An 18,899-nucleotide genomic window follows, 5' to 3' on the forward strand; every position below is an offset into this window, starting at 1 on the left:
TCAGAAGCAATCTTTGTTGTAATGGTTCCACACAATTATAGTGTCCTTGCTTAGTAGCAGCTTAAAAAGCAAACATTAGAGACATCAAATGAAACTAGGAAGTGGTGAATTAAAAATAAGCAAGAGAATGCGTATAAGCAAGATAAATATACTGCCTATATGTATTGCTTAGTTAATCTGTGGAACTTCTTGTTGCTGGATGGCAAAGAAGTTTATACAAGTTCAAGAAAAGGTTAAAGAGAAGTATGGGAGCAAAAATTCATTCAAGTTTATTGAATAAAAATATAATATTTCTGTTTAGGAAGCATCTGTTTAGGAAGCGATTAGAAATGGGGCAAGTGTATTAGGAAGGCATCACTACATCCTTGCCTTCCTACAGCCTTCTCTAGGAACCAACCTTTGTCCAACCTTTGTGGACTCAATGCATGTGAGATATTACGCTAGATGGACCTTTGGTCTGATCTAGTTATTCTACTTTTAAGACTAATTTTTTTTTATATATATTAGCTTTGTAACAAAACTCAGATGATGAGATAAAATAAAGTCCTTTCATCAAGTATCCTTTTAGGAAATAGACTCAATATTTCGAGGTATGTCTCCTGCCTAGTAATATTACTATCTGAGAGGCAATAAAAAGTACATTCTTCATGGAAACCAAAACGACAAATTAAGAAATTAGTCTCCCAAGAAATACCTGAGCAGTTAATGTAAGTAATAATTAAAATTCTACTTGAGAAGGACTTGTATGAGAAATTTGTATTTGTCAACCAGTGGATACAGACAGAATGCAAAAATGTCTAAAATTCTACTTTCTGGACTTAATGCTATAAAAAAAGTGAGTTAACTGCTGATGGTGAAATATGGAACTCTGTTGTTATATCATCAAACCTTAATGCACCTATTTTCTGGTAGCCATTTGCTGACTACATTGGTTGCCTACAAAAGCAGGTGTTCTTTTTTTCATTCAACTTTATTTTGCAAATGGTGTTTCATTTAAGTAGTTGGCCATATTTGTGTTATCAGTAAGCCAGTCAGAAAATCTTCAATGTGACAAAACTTTGTTTAAAATAAAATTTTAAAAAGTGATCTGTCGTGAAGGCCTGCAGACTTGCTGCTATAGAACTGAGTCTGAAAGCCCAGGGAGTCAGTAGTCTAAGTAGAATGCCAACTCCCAGGAAGCCTAAAACCCAGGATTTCTACCTTAGAGCCTGTCCTTTGGGATTTTAATATCTGTAAAATTCCAGAAGCTTCTCACGACGTGGGCTGTTGAAGCCCCTGTAGTCCCAGGGCCCACAGGGCTGGGGCAGCTGGCTGTACTGGGGCGTTCTGTGTCAAGCTGGGCTTTGCTTCCCTCTCTGCAGCAGGAAGGCTGCAAACAGCGATAAACTTGGTAATAACTAGGACATGCAAGACTCTCAGGCACCTTCCATTCATCAGGTGCTTTCAACTGAGAAGTTAAAAATTGACTTCAGGTTTTGAGCACTTTTTTGTTTTTTTTATCTCCAATTCAAAGTAATATCAAATCACAAGGAGAAGAGCCTTCACTTGGGCAGAAAAAGCCCCAGGTTTTGCATGTACTAGAAATCCTCAGTCTTAACTAACATTTTTGTGTGATACAAGAAACCCACATGAATCCTATAAAGTATTTCCAAGGAGACTTTTTTTTGGGAAACTATTCAGACAGCACTGAGATGGATGAAACTCACCATTTGCTTTTAATCTCTTAACTGATAGATAGCTGTATATAGATGTGTGTGTGTATGCATGTATTTGTGTGTGTGTGTGTACATCTATATACACTGTGTGTGTGAGTTTAAGTGAATTCTTTGAACTGAAACGGACTTTTAGCATTAAATCTGAAAGTTAGTATTTGTAAAAAAAAAAAAAAAAGTTTAAAGAAACTTTCTTTAAACTTTTTTTTTTTTAAGACTTCTGACCTTGAAGTTGGTATTAGCCTGTTATCATAGGAAGAAGTCTTCAGCCAGCAGAGTACTAGACTGCTATAAAAATAAATTATTGTAAGAAGCCCCTTTTTCTTTTGGCCTTCAAATTGTTTGTTTATATACGTGGAGTTACAGCAGAGGTACAGCAAAGATATAATCTGGGTTACTGAATGTTTTGTCCTGTTTTAGTTTTGATACTTCTTGTTTCTGAAAAGCTTATGGTACATTATCAACTTCCAGCTTGCTTTGTTTTTGCCTTGTTGCTGGAAATCAAGCATAGAACTGCATATGGTTTATAATCTGGATGAGAAAATCTGTGTTAAAAGTAGTTTAACAACATATACAGTTCGAACTGTTCTCACAGCTCTTCATATTGTACTGTTTCCCTTTCCTTCATCTGTGTTTTGAATTCATACAGAGTACACGCATGGTTGCTTCTGTCATTGTGGTCTCCCGCTCTCCCCAAGCTCTTAGCAGATAAGAATTAGCAGATATATCCTTAACTTTTCCTTTCAGGGATTCATTAAGGTCAGTTTTAGTTGACAATTATTCCTTCATCCTTCAGTGACTTCATAACACTGAATCGCACCTGAATTGGGCTCACCGGAGTTCATTGGAAGTCATTAGCAGCACATATATTGCTGAAGTTCCAGCTTAGAAAAGTTGAGCAGTGGGCTGTATTTTTTCCAGTGTTTATCACTGTATTTGTGTGATAATTCGCCCTGGGAAAATATCTTAAATATGCTGCAAATGCACTGAAAACATGTTTTAAATCTCTAGAAGAGTACAACATTACTCTGAGGAAAAAGTGAGTGGATTCAAAATTTTCAGATGCTTTATATGTGTGAATAATGTGCTGCTCTTGGTTAGCAAAAAGCAGCATCAGATTTATTGCATAGTTTATATTTGCATCCAAATATAAGTATTTTAATATTTACTGTCTGAAAACAAATGTAGAAACATGAATGAAGGATGTGTAGTTCAAACTTTCCTGTTCATATTCAATAAGCACAGCTCTCAGAATGAACTATCTTCATATACAATTTTTCTGAATACTCCTTTCTGTCTGAAGTGTCCAAATTCAGTTTCATAGTATGATTTGTAGATAAATTTTGGGTTCTCTGATATAATAGAGTCCTCCTAAGAGATTTGAGACAGGATTTCCACTCCTGTGGAATCTCTGACGTTTGGGAGACTGGTTGATATCAGAAAATCATTTTTTTTAGTCTAAGTTGGTCTCTCTAGGTTCCTAATATAGTCAACAGGGAGAAATAAGCATATCTAGAAGATGATCTTTTTTTGTTTTAACAAGGTGTCTAAAGATCTGTGCACTTTTTTCTTGGTGGGAAAGTACAAGTTGCTTGGAGTGACCAGTACTGAGGTAGCCCAGTTCCTCTCTACGATCTGTTGCAAGTGGGTGGTTTGGGTCTATTCCTTTATCAGCAAGATTTGGAAGGCTGCAGTAACATCTAAGCAGTGTCCTGCACTTAGCCATGTTGACTGATCCCCTTCCTTGTGGGGCACTTACGTCAAGTGAGCCAGGACCTGAATACCAAAGTCCAAGACAACAAAATCACCCTTACTGCTCACACGCAACTCCTCTGAAGTCTGCTCTTGCAAGTTCTTTGTAAGCTGTGACGAGGAATGAGGACTGCTTTGCAAAGGTGTGTCTTAACTACGCAATACATGTCAGCTCTTAAAATACATGTGAATTACACATTTTTGTAAACAAGTAATCCTGAAGTCCATCGCTTTCTAGTTGAAGCCTGTTTTGTCTGGTGATCAGAGGTTTCTCAGTTCCTAACTGACCAAAGTCCATCTAAACCTCTGCATGTTGCAGAACTAAAACATTTTACAGAGCAGTCAGAGCAGCATTCTTCAGGAAGAAGTAGATTCAGCTCTAGACACCACAGCAAAAATTATCTTTGCCTCATAATTTCGCTTCCTTTCCTTTTGAAAATAGAGGAAAAGATATCAGGGAAAGGATTGGGGAGAGGGTAAACGTCTCCCTTGAAGCCCTTCGTCTGGTAGTGACAGTGCCTTCCCCTCACCTGATCAAATGGAGGGAAGCGCCTTCAATTTGAAGCTTCTCTTCCAGCTTCGTTTCATACTGTCGTGCTGTGCTTTGATATACAGTGGAACTCGGCTCCCCACGAAGCTGCGTGCGTGGAGAGAACTTCTAAGGAAAGAATATTTTGGAAGCACTGTTAAAACCTCTAGCATGCTAAATCCTCTTCTGAAATGCTACTTTGAATAACTTCACAATACAGTTCTCCCTTTGGCACTTCCTTTTGCACTTATTTAAGGTAGAAATGTTAGATATTCAACAATCTTAAATGAGTCCCTTATTACTGTGTCAGAGAAATCTAAGCTGTAGTCAGTAACGTTAAATACAAAACTCTTACAAGTCATTACTTTAGGAAGTAGGTAGATTAGAAAGTAAGTCTTATAAAGTCTTTAGAAGCTCAAGGACCAAATTCAGTTTGATTCTATTTACTTGAATTTTTCTATCAATTGCCACAATTACTCTCCAATGAAGTTATTTTTTAAAAAGTGTTTGTATTAAAAAAAGTCAAAAATGATTTGTTGAGCTGAGTGTTTTTTTTTTTTTTTTTTTTTTTTTTTTTTTTTTTTTAAAGAATAAATCCTCTTTTTTCGAGATAGGGAGAAAAGGAGAAAGTCATACTTTCTCACATGCTTATTATTTCTGTCCTAGAAGTAATTCCAATGTAAATTACAGAACACTGAACTGCTGTGCACTCCACCAGTGACCCACTGTTTTGGTAACTCACTGTTTATAGAGGAGAGAAATACAACTGAGTGTCTGTCCTTCTCTCTGGGTTCTCTTTTTTGTACCTCAGACGGCTGAAGCAAAGCAGGGTGAGTGCTGAAATGTCTCTCTCTCCACCTACGGAGATAGAGGATAAATTGTAGTTTTGACCTCTCCGAAACAACGTATTCAGCTGCTGGGCCACAGGTTGATCGTGACTGCTTTATAACACTGTATATTGTTTCTCAGTGGATGCCAAACTGGTTACGTGCATTTTCAGGCACGTTCAGATATTAAATGACAAGGAAATTCTTTCAAGGAAGTTCAAATCCTCATGCTTACGTTCAATTCTTTGGTATGCCGTTGACTGTCGTTGTCATTAGCAAATCTTGTAGCTGTCTGCCTCAGCTTCTTCATCTCAGTCAGCTCTTGTGTTTGTAAGGTTCGTTGTGGGATTTCTTCTTATTGTTAGGTGTGGTACAGAGGCAAGATATTAATGACAGGCTCTAAAGATGACACAACTGCTTAGCTTGTTTCAACTTAGTGCTGACCAGCACTAATTCTTCCTCTCTCCTCAGCAGCAGGATCCTTAAGACTGATCCAGAGAGACTGGAGGGACGCAGTCTTCGGAAATGTTGCTAGCATAGTGGAACACTGAATAGTACTTACTCAACATACAGTACTGCACATTTACTGGCAGTTTACTGCCGGTTTACTGGCAACTACAAGTACAGCCTGCAATCAAAGGGCTGAAATTGCAGAATACATATAGTTGAAGTACAGTTGAAAAAGTCTTTTGGTTTACTCAGAATAATTGCAGGGTTATTTTGATTCTGCAAGAGTTGTGAAGAAGACAGGATCATTTACAGGAAGAGAAGTTTTCATTTTAAATGCAACATTTAAAAAATTGTTGTGAATCAGGTTAAAAATCTGTGAAGTGCCTGAGTTTTTTTGAACGATGTGTAGCCCTTCACTTGATTTCTACAGCAATATTAGAAGATTTAGATTGTCGTTTCTCTGAACTTTTAAGTGTGTACATAAATATTTGTAGCATCTTAAGCAGTTAAGCAAATTTTTTTTTTTTTTTTTTTTTTTTTGGAATTGTCGTGAACACAAGTATCTTCAGTTCAGAGAATAACCTTTATTAAATTACTTACTGTTTTCCAAAATTAAATTGACATTCTTCTACCTTTTAATGCATCTAGATACAACTTAAATGAAAGCTTATTCCCTAATTTCTGTTTTGGTCTGCTGCAAATTAGCACTGTACATAAGCCTGCTTATTGAGGAGGCTAGCTCCTAGAAAGTCAGAGCTGCAAGCTTAGCCCTCACCACTGCTGTGTGATATGCTTTCTATCCCTTACCCAGTTTTGCTTAGCAGTGTAAAGCTGGTCATGTGGACTTCAAACATCATGAAATGAGAAGAATCTGGTTGTGTTGCAGTTTTTATTTATAGAGCTTGATGTGAACGTGAGGGGGAATTTCTTCACTGTGAGAGTGACGGAGCACTGGCACAGGTTGCCCAGAGAGGTTGTGAAGTCTCCTTCTCTGGAGATCTTCAAGGCCCGCCTGGATGCAACCCTGTCTAACATGCACTAGGTGACCCTACTGAGCAGGGAGGTTGGCCTAGATGATCTCCAGAGGTCCCTTCCAACCTTACTGATTCTGTGATTCTGTGGTTTCTAACCAGTGACCAGGACCAGATGATTCAGAGTTCCAAAGTTCAGAGACAGCTCCTAACGCTGTTTCCTTATAATCCTCAGAAAACAAGGAGTAGCTTAAAACTTTGAAGCACAAATGTTTCTGTTCCTTTATGTTTATGTATTTTATGATTTTAAAGATACTGTAGTGGGACTGTTTTAGATAGTAAGTTTTCTGTATGCTATCTAGTAACCACAGACTGTTGCAATGCTAATGAAACAGATTGGGCTTTCTGTAAATGAAAGAAATCAAGACTGTTTAGCCAAGCTGTGAGAATTGCAGAATGCAAAAGCAAAGAGACAAAGCAGAAACAATAAGTAGATTTAAAAATGTAAATATTTTCCAGTAATAAGAAATGACACAGCTGCTATATGGAACATGCACTGACACTGTTTAGATGCTAATAAGAAGGCCTGAACATCTCTATCAGTGACATTAGATGCAAATTTTAACATTTATCCTAAAGTAGTTCTACTCAGAAGACCTCCTGTTTTTACAAAACACAGCTTCCTTTCTTCATCTGTTTCTTCAACCTGTGATCAGCTTTCTGATATTACCCCTTTTTCTTCCTTTTCGTTGTCACTGAACAGTCTCATCATCTTTCCAACCTCTTCCTGTTTCCAGTTCCTTCTAGGGATATTCTGTCTCCTGAGTGCTTACAGTAGTGCTGACAGTATCTTGTTACAGTGTTAAAGATGAAATGTTTGCTGATTTTTATTACCTCCATCAGCTGTGTTTTAGAAAAATGGCACAATGTGAGTTCTCGCTGCTCTCGCTGCTGGAAAAAAAACACATAGGCTTTAGAAGACTTACTGAAAAGTTTTTTTTATGGAACATGCTGCCATTATGTGAGTCAGCCAAAGTGTCCAAGCTGAAATAATGTCTATGTTTAAAAAACAAAATATTCCTTCTTAGTCCTGAAGATCATCTCCTCTGATCTTTATTATCTTCATGTATGAAGGGGGTAGGTTATTGGTCAGTATTAACAGATGTTAGAGTAGAGAATTGTTTGATTGTGTGACACTTAATTTATTTGAGCAAACTCCAATTTTTTGGTGATTAATGTGGCACGTTACACTTTTAGTGTTAAGAGTGTAGCCTCGTGTTAATTGGACAAAGATTGATGTCTGGGACACCTGTAAATGAGGATGAGAAGCATGTTTTCTTCTATCAGTCATACTAAAAGCAGAAGAGAACTTAAGACATAATGCTACTTTTCCATATAGATACCACAGCAATGTTGTGTGCTTAATCTGCCATGAAGCAATATGAAGTAGTATAGAGCTCATCTTAAAGTTTTTAGAACTTTTTATAGGTTATTCACCAAAATAGATGTTGAGGGAGGAAGTATTTAGGAAATTTGATAAGATGTCTCTATATCAGTCTTCTTTGAAAGATACTTTTAAGAAAGAGTTAGTTGCAAATGATATTTTTGACAAGCATGAAATTATTAAATTGTTTTAAATTGCCAGACACTAACTGCGTTTTAGTTCACTTTTTATTACTGATTTGCTGGTTTTCTTCCTATTTTATATTCTCATGTGGTCTGTAATAAACTGTTACTTTTTTTTTTGCATTTGTCCATTTAACTAGTTTTTTTAAATGTTAGTGCTTTTGATTCTAGGAAGGACTGGCTTGTAAGCTGATTAGTATCAATATGATATGGACAGCATATTTTGAACACAAAAATCAATAAATAACTAAAATAAATAAAAAATAAATAAATAACAAAAATAACTTGTTCTCTGTTCATGACTGGCATCACCTTAGATGGACCACAGATATGGTTCCATCTGGCAGTTCCTGTGCTACTAGCAAAAAACAGCCCTCAAGTCCTAGTGTTCTTTCATCAGTAGTCTTTAATAAACCACACATACCACTGTCCTAGCCCTACAACTGGGAAAGCTATGACATAGAAGAGCTGACAAACCCACAAATACCAGTAAGTCAGTGGCAGAGCTCCAATAGAATCATGATCCTGGATGTGTCCAGTTTTCCCTGTTCATTGGACTGCGCTTTGTAGAGTCATATTAGGCATAGTGGCTTTAACTAAAATGAAAGACACTGATGGAAAAATAGCCCCACTGAATCCTGAAAATGAATATTTTAGATAATGAAATGATTCTGGTTAACTGATATCTTGAGCTTAGAAAATGTTTACTTGATAAAGAATTCCACGCTGTTCAAGTTATATTCCTAACATTTGAACTTACCCTAGTGGCAATTTTTTTTTAATTGGACTGTAGATTTGAGTAACTTTATTTAAAAGCGTATATGTGTTCATATGCTTACATTATCTACTGATTACTTTTGAGGACATTACTGTCAAAATACTTAAGTTTTCTATACCTCAGGGAATATTTAACCAGTAATCTAATGTCACATTCCAGTTATCAAATTGTTATGAAGCTTTGTTTCATATGTTGTCTGCTTATGGATTAACACTTAAACCAGACTGCTGCATACAGGGTATTTGAAGTACCTTCCCCCTGGGAAGGGAGGGATGAGTGTACCGCCCTACACAGCTGGCTTTCTGCAGGAGAGAGTATGCCATCGGACCCTGGTTACCACTGGATTAATGACAGTAGATGTGAGCTTGGGTGATTTCAGTTCAGTTGTTCAGTGGAAAGTAATATAAGGAAACCATTTTAGTCAGCCAGCTGAAACATCTTAAATATGAATATCTACTTAACAAATCTTTCTGATTATGATCTTACTTAAGACAGACAGTGAACTATAAAGCAGTTTTGGAGAATATACTTTTTTCTTCTCATATCTCCTAATGTACCTGAAAAACACACAGTACAAAATATTTAGGAACAATTATAATAATATATATCCAGTTGATAACCATTTTTGACACATTTTTTTATTCTGTAATAGTGTGTGGTTCCCCCCTCCCTTTTGACTTGCTTGCAAGCTCAAGTCACGAGTTGCATCATATCTTCAAGCGTAAAGTCAGAAGTTGGTTCATTCCCAGCTCTTGTAGCCTGTCTGGGAATCAGGAGACTAAAATAAAAATAGTTATAAAATGGAATATATTCGGAAGCTTTGTTCTCTTAAATCCGAACCTTCTGTTGACTGACGTTAGATGATCCCGAAGCAGATGCTGCAGTAGCTATTTGTTGATTTAGTTGCTATGGTGACATGATACATTCGTGTACAGCAGGAAGCTCACTGTACGCTGGCTAATTTGATAGGAAGGAAAGCTTGAGGTAGGTATTGCTGACTATATTGATAATTGATCCTACCTTTCACGTCCTGCCTCCACATGCTTTAGGGATGCACGGCTAGAGAGGAAGATAAAGCGAGCTCCTCTGGTATGGCGGTTAGGTTAAGGTGCCCTGTGAAATGAAGGGGGGGCCGGTGCCCGGCACATCCACGGCGATTACCTCGGTGTTTAGTGAATGGAACAGATTGGAGCATCCGGAGTGGTGACTGTTGCGTCTCCCTTCATCTTTTGTCACTGTGGGTAGCCCCAGTTGAATGAGAGAAATAAAAGGATGCGAGCAACAGTAAGTGCAAGTGCTAAGGCTTTTGCAGTGGGTTACTAGATTAAGCATTCTGCTAATTATCATCTTGCTTGAGCTGTTTGCAGAGGAAAATGTAATTGTTCTGAATACATACCCTGATGACAGAGCACGAATGGGGCTTTGCCTAGAAGTTGTGGGTTGTGTTGTCTTCACCCTTTTCAGGGTAAAATACAGAAATACACCCAGGTTTTTTAATCTCATTGCAGACAGGCTGTTAAAGATGCAGCATACATCTTTAAAAAGGACTTGGCTGTACCATCCTCTGAACAGATTTAGTTGAATGTTTTTAAAATTTCTGAAGTCAGAATGGCCAAGAATGTTATCTAGAATTTTTCCCCTAATTTTGTAAATTGCATAAAATTGAAAATTGAGTTCATCTTTGTCCTTTTGACTAAAAATACTTCTCATCAGTATTGCTGAGCTAATTTCACCGGCAGTATTTTTAGACAAACCCCTGCTGTCTTTTTTTTTTTTCACATTGTGAAAAAAAAAATTGTGATTTTACTAGTGCATTCAGAGAGAAGATTTTAGTATGCAGTCTTTCCATCGTTTGTGATTTTTTTGACAATTGTTTTTTACTTATTTGACACCTATATAATGCTAAATATAAATATGTTTAATCAAAAGATACAACCCCACAACCCTGAAGCTCTTGTCTCTACTTCCTAGTAAAACACCTCAGAAAAGAGTATTATTTCTGCTTTTATAGAAATCAGTTGATTGACCTTTTTTAAATTATGATTTCAGAGGTCTTTTTAGAAACCTGTTATCTTTGTAGGTACAATAGAATGGGACAAAACCAGAGCTTTTTTTTTTTTTCCCCCCAGTGGTACTGTTTTGTTCCAATTTGTAGTCCTTCCTGTTGTACAGGGATGTAGCTATCCCTTATTATATATTTCTTTCAAATATGTCATAACCACTGTTGTAATGTAACATACACTTCTTTATACTATATATGATTTTTGCAACAGATAAAGTAATATCTTTGTGGATTTCCCCTGCACTTTCTCCTTGCCTTCTTACCAACTTCTTCACATTTTCAATATTTTTGATAAGTATGCCAGAATCTGAGTTTGTGTTTTACTGCTAAGGGATATATTTTATTATGATCTATTTAGTGATAGCTCTATTAGCGTTCCTATGTATTTTCAGAGGCATTTAATTTGATTGGAAAAATTGGAAAATGTTCCCAGATTTCAGTTACTCAGGAGTGATATGTGAATGCAGGAAGTATAACTAACTACTTCTAGAAGAAAGTATCAAGTAACCCATTCAGTTCTTCTCTCCTTCAATTTTAAGTAGTGGGTCTGGGAAAGGGGAAGGATTCTAAGCATCTTTTACACTGAAATTCAACCCTGTTTCTTTAGTTTTCCTATCTGCATAGTGATAGACAGTAGTAGTCAGTGGAAAGAACGCAGCAGCAGTTCTCATGTGCACTTATCCCACAACTTTGCATATGATGCAATGCATGTAGTGTAATATATTTTTGATTTTGTTTTGATTTTAGTCTGGATTTAAAAAATAAACTTTTTTCCCTTTTCCTCTTCAAAAGGCTGATAATCTTTGCTGACAAATGTTTTGAGAAAGTATACATTTCAGAGTGGCATAAAATAAAGAGCTTGACACTTATGGGTTCTTTAGAAATACAAAAATGTTTGTCATGTATCCCGCCAACTCAAAAATGATGATTTTGCTTTCTTTCAACTAAGACTTCACTGATTAGAAATCCACCCATAGGTACTGGGGAAAACTAAATGTTTTTTTAAATGGTGTTGTATATTCAGTTACTAATAACTTTTCTACATATACAAAGTCTTTCAGCTATAAAAGCATTTATTTGGGGAGAGTAGTTTATCTGCCATAAAAGATTTGAAAAAGTGACTCTGAATACTAAACTTGTAAACAAAATTTGGCTACATCTTAACTGAATCTCTTAGTGTTTGTGTTGGCTCAAAATTAGGTATGTATTTCAGTCCTGTCCTTTTGAAAGATACAGTACGTTATAAAACCACAGTTTAAACAATACTAAGAATCATCCTTGTGTGGAAAGTTTAAACTAGTCTCTTCTTCATAAACCTTGTTCAAATCTGTGATCTGCAAATATTTCCACAAATCACTTTATACCTGTGTGCGGCAGGGTAGGGGAGAAAGTTAGCAATTGTCTTAATTTGGGATTTTACTGCTTTTCTGCTTGCATTAAATATCATCACTGTACTTCTAGTCATTTACTTTTTAATTTAAATTTAAACCTCTAGATTCTGAATAGTATGTCAAAATATTATCTTTGGGTGTATTATACAGTAGCAATAATCATTTTGCGTAGTATTTTTTTCCCCTCAATACCTCTTTTCACTCATAGATCAACGGTATTTATAGTTGACAGAAGAAGCAGAACTTTTTGAGATGCTATTTTCCCTGTTTCTGACTGTTTTCCTTGGGGCAAGGCTGTATTGCCTGCATGTGTGCATACACACGAGTGGGTGTTTGGGGAAGGAGCCTCGTTCTTTAGCAGTTGAGGTCTATTCAGAGAACTTCCTCTGGTGCATATAACGGGGAGCAAAAGAACAAAAATATGTAAAACTTGCTGTGAAGCATCTCTTCTTAGGTACTGAGTAAATCCTGGCAGACAACTAATTAAAAAAAAAAAAAAAAAAAAAAAAGAAAAGAAGAAAAGAAAAAAAAAGATTAAGATCTGATTGACTGACTTTCAGGTTTTACCTGTTGGAAAGTGTGGCTGTGTGGCTTCCCTTTTATTTCTTCCTCAGGGATAGAAATATCTTGAACCTCCAGTTGTATTTACAGTTGTATTTACAGTTTCTACTATGGAAAGATACTCGCTTAAAACTGTCACAATTTGTAATTTAGGCTTAAGTTTTTTGTTTCCTTGGTCTGTGAGCCTTTCACATCAGCTAGAGCCTAGGACCAGGATTAAGTCGACTTTGATACTTTGTGGTAAAGTCCATTGGTTTTATTTCGATTTTGCTTACCAACCACCTGGTAGAGACAGGCATGTAGTGTGTGCAGGGAACACTTAATAATTGCACAAGCTTGTCTGTCTTTTGTCATGCCTTTGTGTATTTTTTGGCATTTGGAAAACTTTCCCCTCTGTGTTGTAACGTAAAGGCAGACTTGTGGTGCCACAGTCTTACGCTACCTTTCTTTCTTCTCAGCTGGCTGAAATCACCTTGAAATGTGGCACTCTGCTAATACATCGATCCCTCTCTTAGTAATGTGGATGTGTAGAGTAGCTTGCAGAAGTGTGCATCTTACTGACAGAGTGAAGGGTCACTTTTATATGTATTTCAATGGAGGTAATGGGTTTTTTTGGGCCTTATTTAATTAGTGTGCAAGCTAATGTTTGAACCAACAGGATTAGCTGGCTCTGTATCATAAACACCACTCTGTCCCTCCTGCCTTTGAAAGGCATTGCTGTAATCATGTCAGTGGAGAGAAATATGTATAGGAATCTTATTTTGGCTTCTGTAGCCTTTACTTTGGGCTGATAAAAGCTTCTTCTAAGTTTTCCTGGCATTATCATTTGGTATGAAAACTTCTTTTTGAGGGAGCAGCCCTCTGACTCGAGATGGCTGCAGCTCCATCTTGTAGATCTGTCTTTTGTATTTTGTTATTTGTATCCTTAGTCTTCTAACTTTTCTCCAATTTCAGCTGTTTTTTTTTTTAATCAAATTCATTTTTTTCCAGAGTTAGAAAGTCTGAGAGACTAAAAGCACTGCAATGAAGTTTGCAGAGTCTAGCAGCAGGGAGGAGTAAAAAAATAACTCATGATTTACAAAAATAACGGAGATAGAGAAAACTTCTACAGAACTGTTGTTCATGAGACCTCATATACAGCAGCTAGGGAGCACTTGAAACTAGTAGGAGCTGGGTTTAAAATGAATAAAAAAAAAGGTGAGCTTCAGGAACTTGCTGCCATAGGTTATGGAGTCAAACAGTATGAACAGATTCAAAGAGTTTAGGCAGATTCATGGACAGCAGAGAGAAACTGCAAAAAGTGGCCGGGTTCACATGCAGTCACTAAATAGTATCTTCAGTTACTGTGTCAGTGGACCACTGATTTGAACCACTGACCCAGCCATGAGTTTAAACATGGATTTGGCAAAACCCTGATGAGCTTTCTAATATACGGCATAATTCAGTCTTGTTGGGGAAACTGGTCTTTGCCAATCCAGATTATGTATCCTGAAACATGATTGAGCAGCAAAGTGAATGTTTCTAAGGGGAAAAAAAAGTCAAATATTCTATACTATAAAGGGTTTTAATCAGTACTGTTCCTTTTTGCAATGCCTTTCTGTGTTTTAGGCTGGATTTTCTGGCTACCGTTGCACTAAGAAATACCAGATCATCTAAAATGTCCTTTTTTAGAATGAATTAAATACCACTGAAAAATAATGTAATTTCACTGTAAAACTCTGGTTGGGAGCTGATGTTTCAGGTATTTCATGCTTTAGTCATATTGACCAGTCATTTTGTTTCATTCATGCAGGAACTTTTTAGGGTAAGTATATAGCTGCAGTCATGTCAATTTGTATGCTAATCTCTCCAGGAAAGAGATGCTGATAATGTGGTTGATATATACTATTTTTCATCAGGAACTGTACTGAGGTCATGTGGGTCATCATTAAATAGTTGTTTAAAGGAAACAATATTCATTCCCAGTGAAAATGACACAAAATTAGTTGTTGACCTAATACTCCATTTCTCAATAGCTGTGACTTACTTTTTTCTCAAGTTCAAAATATGTGCAGTTGCCATAGTTGTGTTAGTATTAAGAAATTACACTGTTGATTTTCTTAAGTTTTGTTATAGTTGGCTTTGAGATGCATATATAGGATTCTAAGGCAAGTCTTAGGTTCCCATTATTTTGTTAAAGTTGTGAAGTCTGTAGAGCTTGTTTGCTTCAGAAGAAGAAACGGCATTTGAAAAGTGGCTATATTAAACATGCCTTTCACCGAGGTTGACAAATCACAAATGAGTTTTTCAGATTACTGTGATTATTGTAAAGGCAGCAGAAATCTAGATGGAAGAATGCATATTAACTTCTGGAGAGCTTTTGTGAATGAAGCAACAGGGTTTGTCACACAAGGAATGAAGCATGGGAAAAGAGGCTGAACCACAAGTTTTTCCAAAGCTTTTCATTTAGTGCTAGCCAACACGAAGATTTTGCCCAAGAGCGGAACGAAACTGAGAATTGAAGTGTTTGGCGTGTAAGCTCGATTTTTGGTAAATACTGACACTGAGGTGCTGAGGTAGCATGCTGGAGAATCGAATGTGCAAGTCTGTACAAGGGAAGGCTGGAATGAGATGGGGAAGTTAAAAACTAGCAATCTGTAGATTTTATTTGCCTAACACGTGACACTTTAAAGAAACAGGTAACATGAATTGTTCATAGAAATTTCTTTGCATTTTTGAGTATGTTCAGCAGACTTGTTATTTATAAGGGAAGCCCTCTCTCTTCGGTAATATCCCTGCTGGCCAAAAAGGTATCAGTATCCTTACAAGTATGCAGCTTTAATTTTTCTCATTGCAGTATGTAGCTATTCAGGAGGCAAGTGAGTGTCAAAAATGTCCCCCTCAAAGCAGTGATGATGCTGTGGGGTTCAGCAGCAAGTAAAAGGCAGAGAACCAGGCACTGGTCACATTGACAGACTTTACCCCAGCACAAAGGCTTTTGAAACCAGCTGTGTTTGAAGCTTGGGAAACTGCTTCAGCCCTGATTCAGACTTCATTTTGGCACTCTTGCCAACAAATACAGCCTGCCTTGGAACAGTTGTGGCTACAATGTAAAAGCGAGGCTGAAAGTGGGAGCTAGTCAAATATGTAACTAGGCATCAAGCAGACTGATACTGCAGAGAAAAAAGATCTATTTCCTGTCCCTGAAAACTGAGCATCTAATTCATCTGCCAGAGGAGTAGCATTCAGCCAGGCAGTCTCCCAGCCCTGTTGGCTGTGGAATTGAGATGCCCTCAGAGAAGTGAAAGTCTGATGACATCATGAGCATCAGTACAGTACTGGACTCTATCATAGCCCCATCGCCACATGGCACAGTCACTGCTGAACTCTATCTCTGTGCTATGTAATGACTACAGGGTTGAGCCTGTGTCTTCTAAGATAGCTGTGGGTAAACAGCAAAGGCTTCTCACAGGGGAAACCTGTGTGCAAAAGAAAATCAAGAGATATATTGCCCACCTGCTGCAGTTGGAGCAGGACATCTATCTCCATGCTTCAATTTGCTCTTGCTAGCAGGAGCCACCAATTCGGATGTCCTGCAGCAGAGGTCTGGAGAAGAAAAACCAGCAGATTCCCAAGGCAACATAACTGCTGAGGTTACCAACCACATTGGTAGCAGGTATTGACATTCAAGAAATGGAAGCAATGAAGTAATACCAGTTATTCCCCATTCCCTGTTACTTCAGAAGCAGTAGTCAAGGGACTTGCACCAGCCATTACCCTAAGACTTGACAGCTTTACAACTTTACTCATTCTCGCAGTTCATACTGTGGAGAACAAGAAGATTGAACTGAAAATTGTGTCCATTCTTTGATGTGCCCATGCTGCAGCCAGAAAAGCTCCTCTGAGAAGTTAGGGCATCTTAAGTCGGTCAAAAACTTGTGCACATCTGGATACTAGCAGATACAGAGGCATTTGCTCTTCTCTCCCACCCCCCTGTAATTTTATCTGAGTTCTTCAGTAGTTACAAATTTTTTATCTTACAGGAAAGCAGGCTTTAATTAGCATACAGAAGTCTGAAAAGGAGACAGGCATCTTCTTGGGGTACCTGTCGGACTTCCTCTGTTTATTTCAGCTATTGAGTATGCTTTTCTACCAGTTCTACACTGCTTAGTCATACAGAATTAGGATAATTAGTTTTTGCACAAATAAAATGTTTTATGCTGTGCATCTGGTGCACTTACTTTGTCATTACTTCTAATACTATTTTATCAGTAATGAATCTACAAACATGCTTAGGCCATGAAAAGAAGGAAATTACACAGTATTTCCCATATGTTGAAAACTGTTTGCCAAGCAGTAGCGATTAAAATTCAATCACTGAGAATTCTAGGCTTCCTTATGAAACTTTTATATAATGGCTTGATTAATGTTGAAGCTAAAGTAATTCGTTGTTGCAATAATGTAAGCTATAGAAATAGCTTTTTTAATTACACTAAGCAGTCCAGAAAATGAAGTTCTTAGAAGTACCGATTGTTCATCTTGCCACAACTCTTTGAAAAATGCTTGTTAAAAATATCTGTACTTGTTCTTACTCTTATCTCTTTTCTGTGTGAAGTGAAGGCTGAAAGCAGTATTAAGTGGAAAATAGTGTATTTATTAATCAGCAGAAAGTGTGGTTTTTTTCTTCCAGAAAATTTATTTTTGCATATATTGGATTTGGTAATATATTCCTGTGTAACGATTGTAAAACTCTTATTTTTAAGGTTATTCTTGTGCAAGTTAATCCAGGGGAAGCATTTACAATAAGAAGAGAAGATGGACAGTTTCAGTGCATTACAGGTAAAGTTAATGTATTTATTTTAATATTTCCTGATTCTGCGTTAGGGTAGGCAAAAAGCAATTTATGATGTTGAAGGTAAAATGATGGGGATGGTGGTTTTGGATAAAAGGTCTATTTAAAGACCTAAAAGATTAGATACTAGGTATTATTTGGTTTCATACTTAACTATAATGAACAAAACACTTCTTCCTATATTAGGTTAAACTAAATTACGTTCAGCAGGGGCAGGGAGAAGTTGTTTCAGTCTGCAGAGTGAATGAGCAATTGATATTGTACCAGCTTTTAGTTAAGTTCATTTATTATACAGACTTTAAGTTCAAAGTTACAGTTGTTAATTTGGGTTGAATTTAGATTTTTTTTAAAAAATATTTTTATTCTTTGCTATTTTGTGGACATTATTTTATTATAACATAACTAATTTTAGTTATATTATCCCATACCTTACTGGTAGCTGTCTGTTACCCCACTACTAGTTGTTTGTTACCTCTAGGGGCCAAATTGCCTCCTTTTTAAGTTCCGTCAAGATTCGGCTTCAAACTAAAAGTACTTCATCCAAACATTACATTCTCATATGTAACAGAGAGTTTGTTTTCTATATGATGTTGTTTGTATACAGATGTTGTTTTCTATAGAGAACTGGAATAACTACAAAATTAAGGCTATCTACGGCTGCAAGAAATGAGCAATCAGATGTTACTGTTACTCTCACTTTATTGTGTTACAAGAGACTGTCCACAAATGCAGCACTAAGTCACTTTCTCTGCTGGGCCAATGAATCCAGCACTCTCTTTTTCTGAACATAGGTTCAGCTTCAACCAATACTGTCCTGAGAAGTTGAAGCAAGTGGCTTCAAGCTCCTTTTTCTCCCTCCCTGAAGTCTGAGGAGAGCCCAAAGTCTGTTTTCCAGTGTCCTAGGCAGTTCCTTTAGCCACAACATAACTGATCAAAGGGAAGCCTTGGATTATAATTTATATCAACAATTCTTAAAGCTTACATGTTCATTAGAACCATTCTTCAAAACTTTATGATGGTTGCACAATACTATATTGCTTCTTTTAAGACACAGTCAGCCAGTGTTGCAGCTCAGTTTTGTTGGGCTTATTTGAAACATAGCAGTGTAATAATTACTTTACAATATCTAAGGGGAACATAGTGGATTTTGTCTTGCAATTTAATGATGTGTTTTCGAGTCTAAGGTACAAAATACAGCATACCTTGTATTTTAATTTTGATTTATCAGATAGGCTTTTTGCTTTCAAGACTACCAGGCAAGGAAAGTGTCAAGTTATTCCCCCTTCCCCCAAGCCTATTTGATGAACTGCAAAAATATTAGTAGCATATATGTATAGATACAGTCCTAACCTTTCAGGATACTTACAGATACGTGCCTTTATCCTTGCCTGATCCCTCTTGAACAGCCA

The 18,899-nt window shown here is 36.9% G+C and overlaps 1 protein-coding gene across 4 annotated transcripts in view; it reads left to right on the forward strand.

Annotated features, from left to right (window-relative positions):
• Window positions 1–18,899, forward strand: part of FNDC3A (fibronectin type III domain containing 3A) — a 119,212-nt gene that overhangs the window by 23,999 nt on the left and 76,314 nt on the right. For all 4 annotated transcript variants that reach the window (XM_062567016.1, XM_062567015.1, XM_062567013.1 and 1 more), the window contains exon 3: window positions 17,402–17,477. In XM_062567016.1, the coding sequence (XP_062423000.1) occupies window positions 17,402–17,477 (76 nt within the window). The remainder of the gene's footprint in view (window positions 1–17,401; window positions 17,478–18,899) is intronic.

The sequence above is a fragment of the Rhea pennata genome, chromosome 1, assembly GCF_028389875.1.
Source record: "Rhea pennata isolate bPtePen1 chromosome 1, bPtePen1.pri, whole genome shotgun sequence".
Taxonomy (NCBI): domain Eukaryota; kingdom Metazoa; phylum Chordata; class Aves; order Rheiformes; family Rheidae; genus Rhea; species Rhea pennata.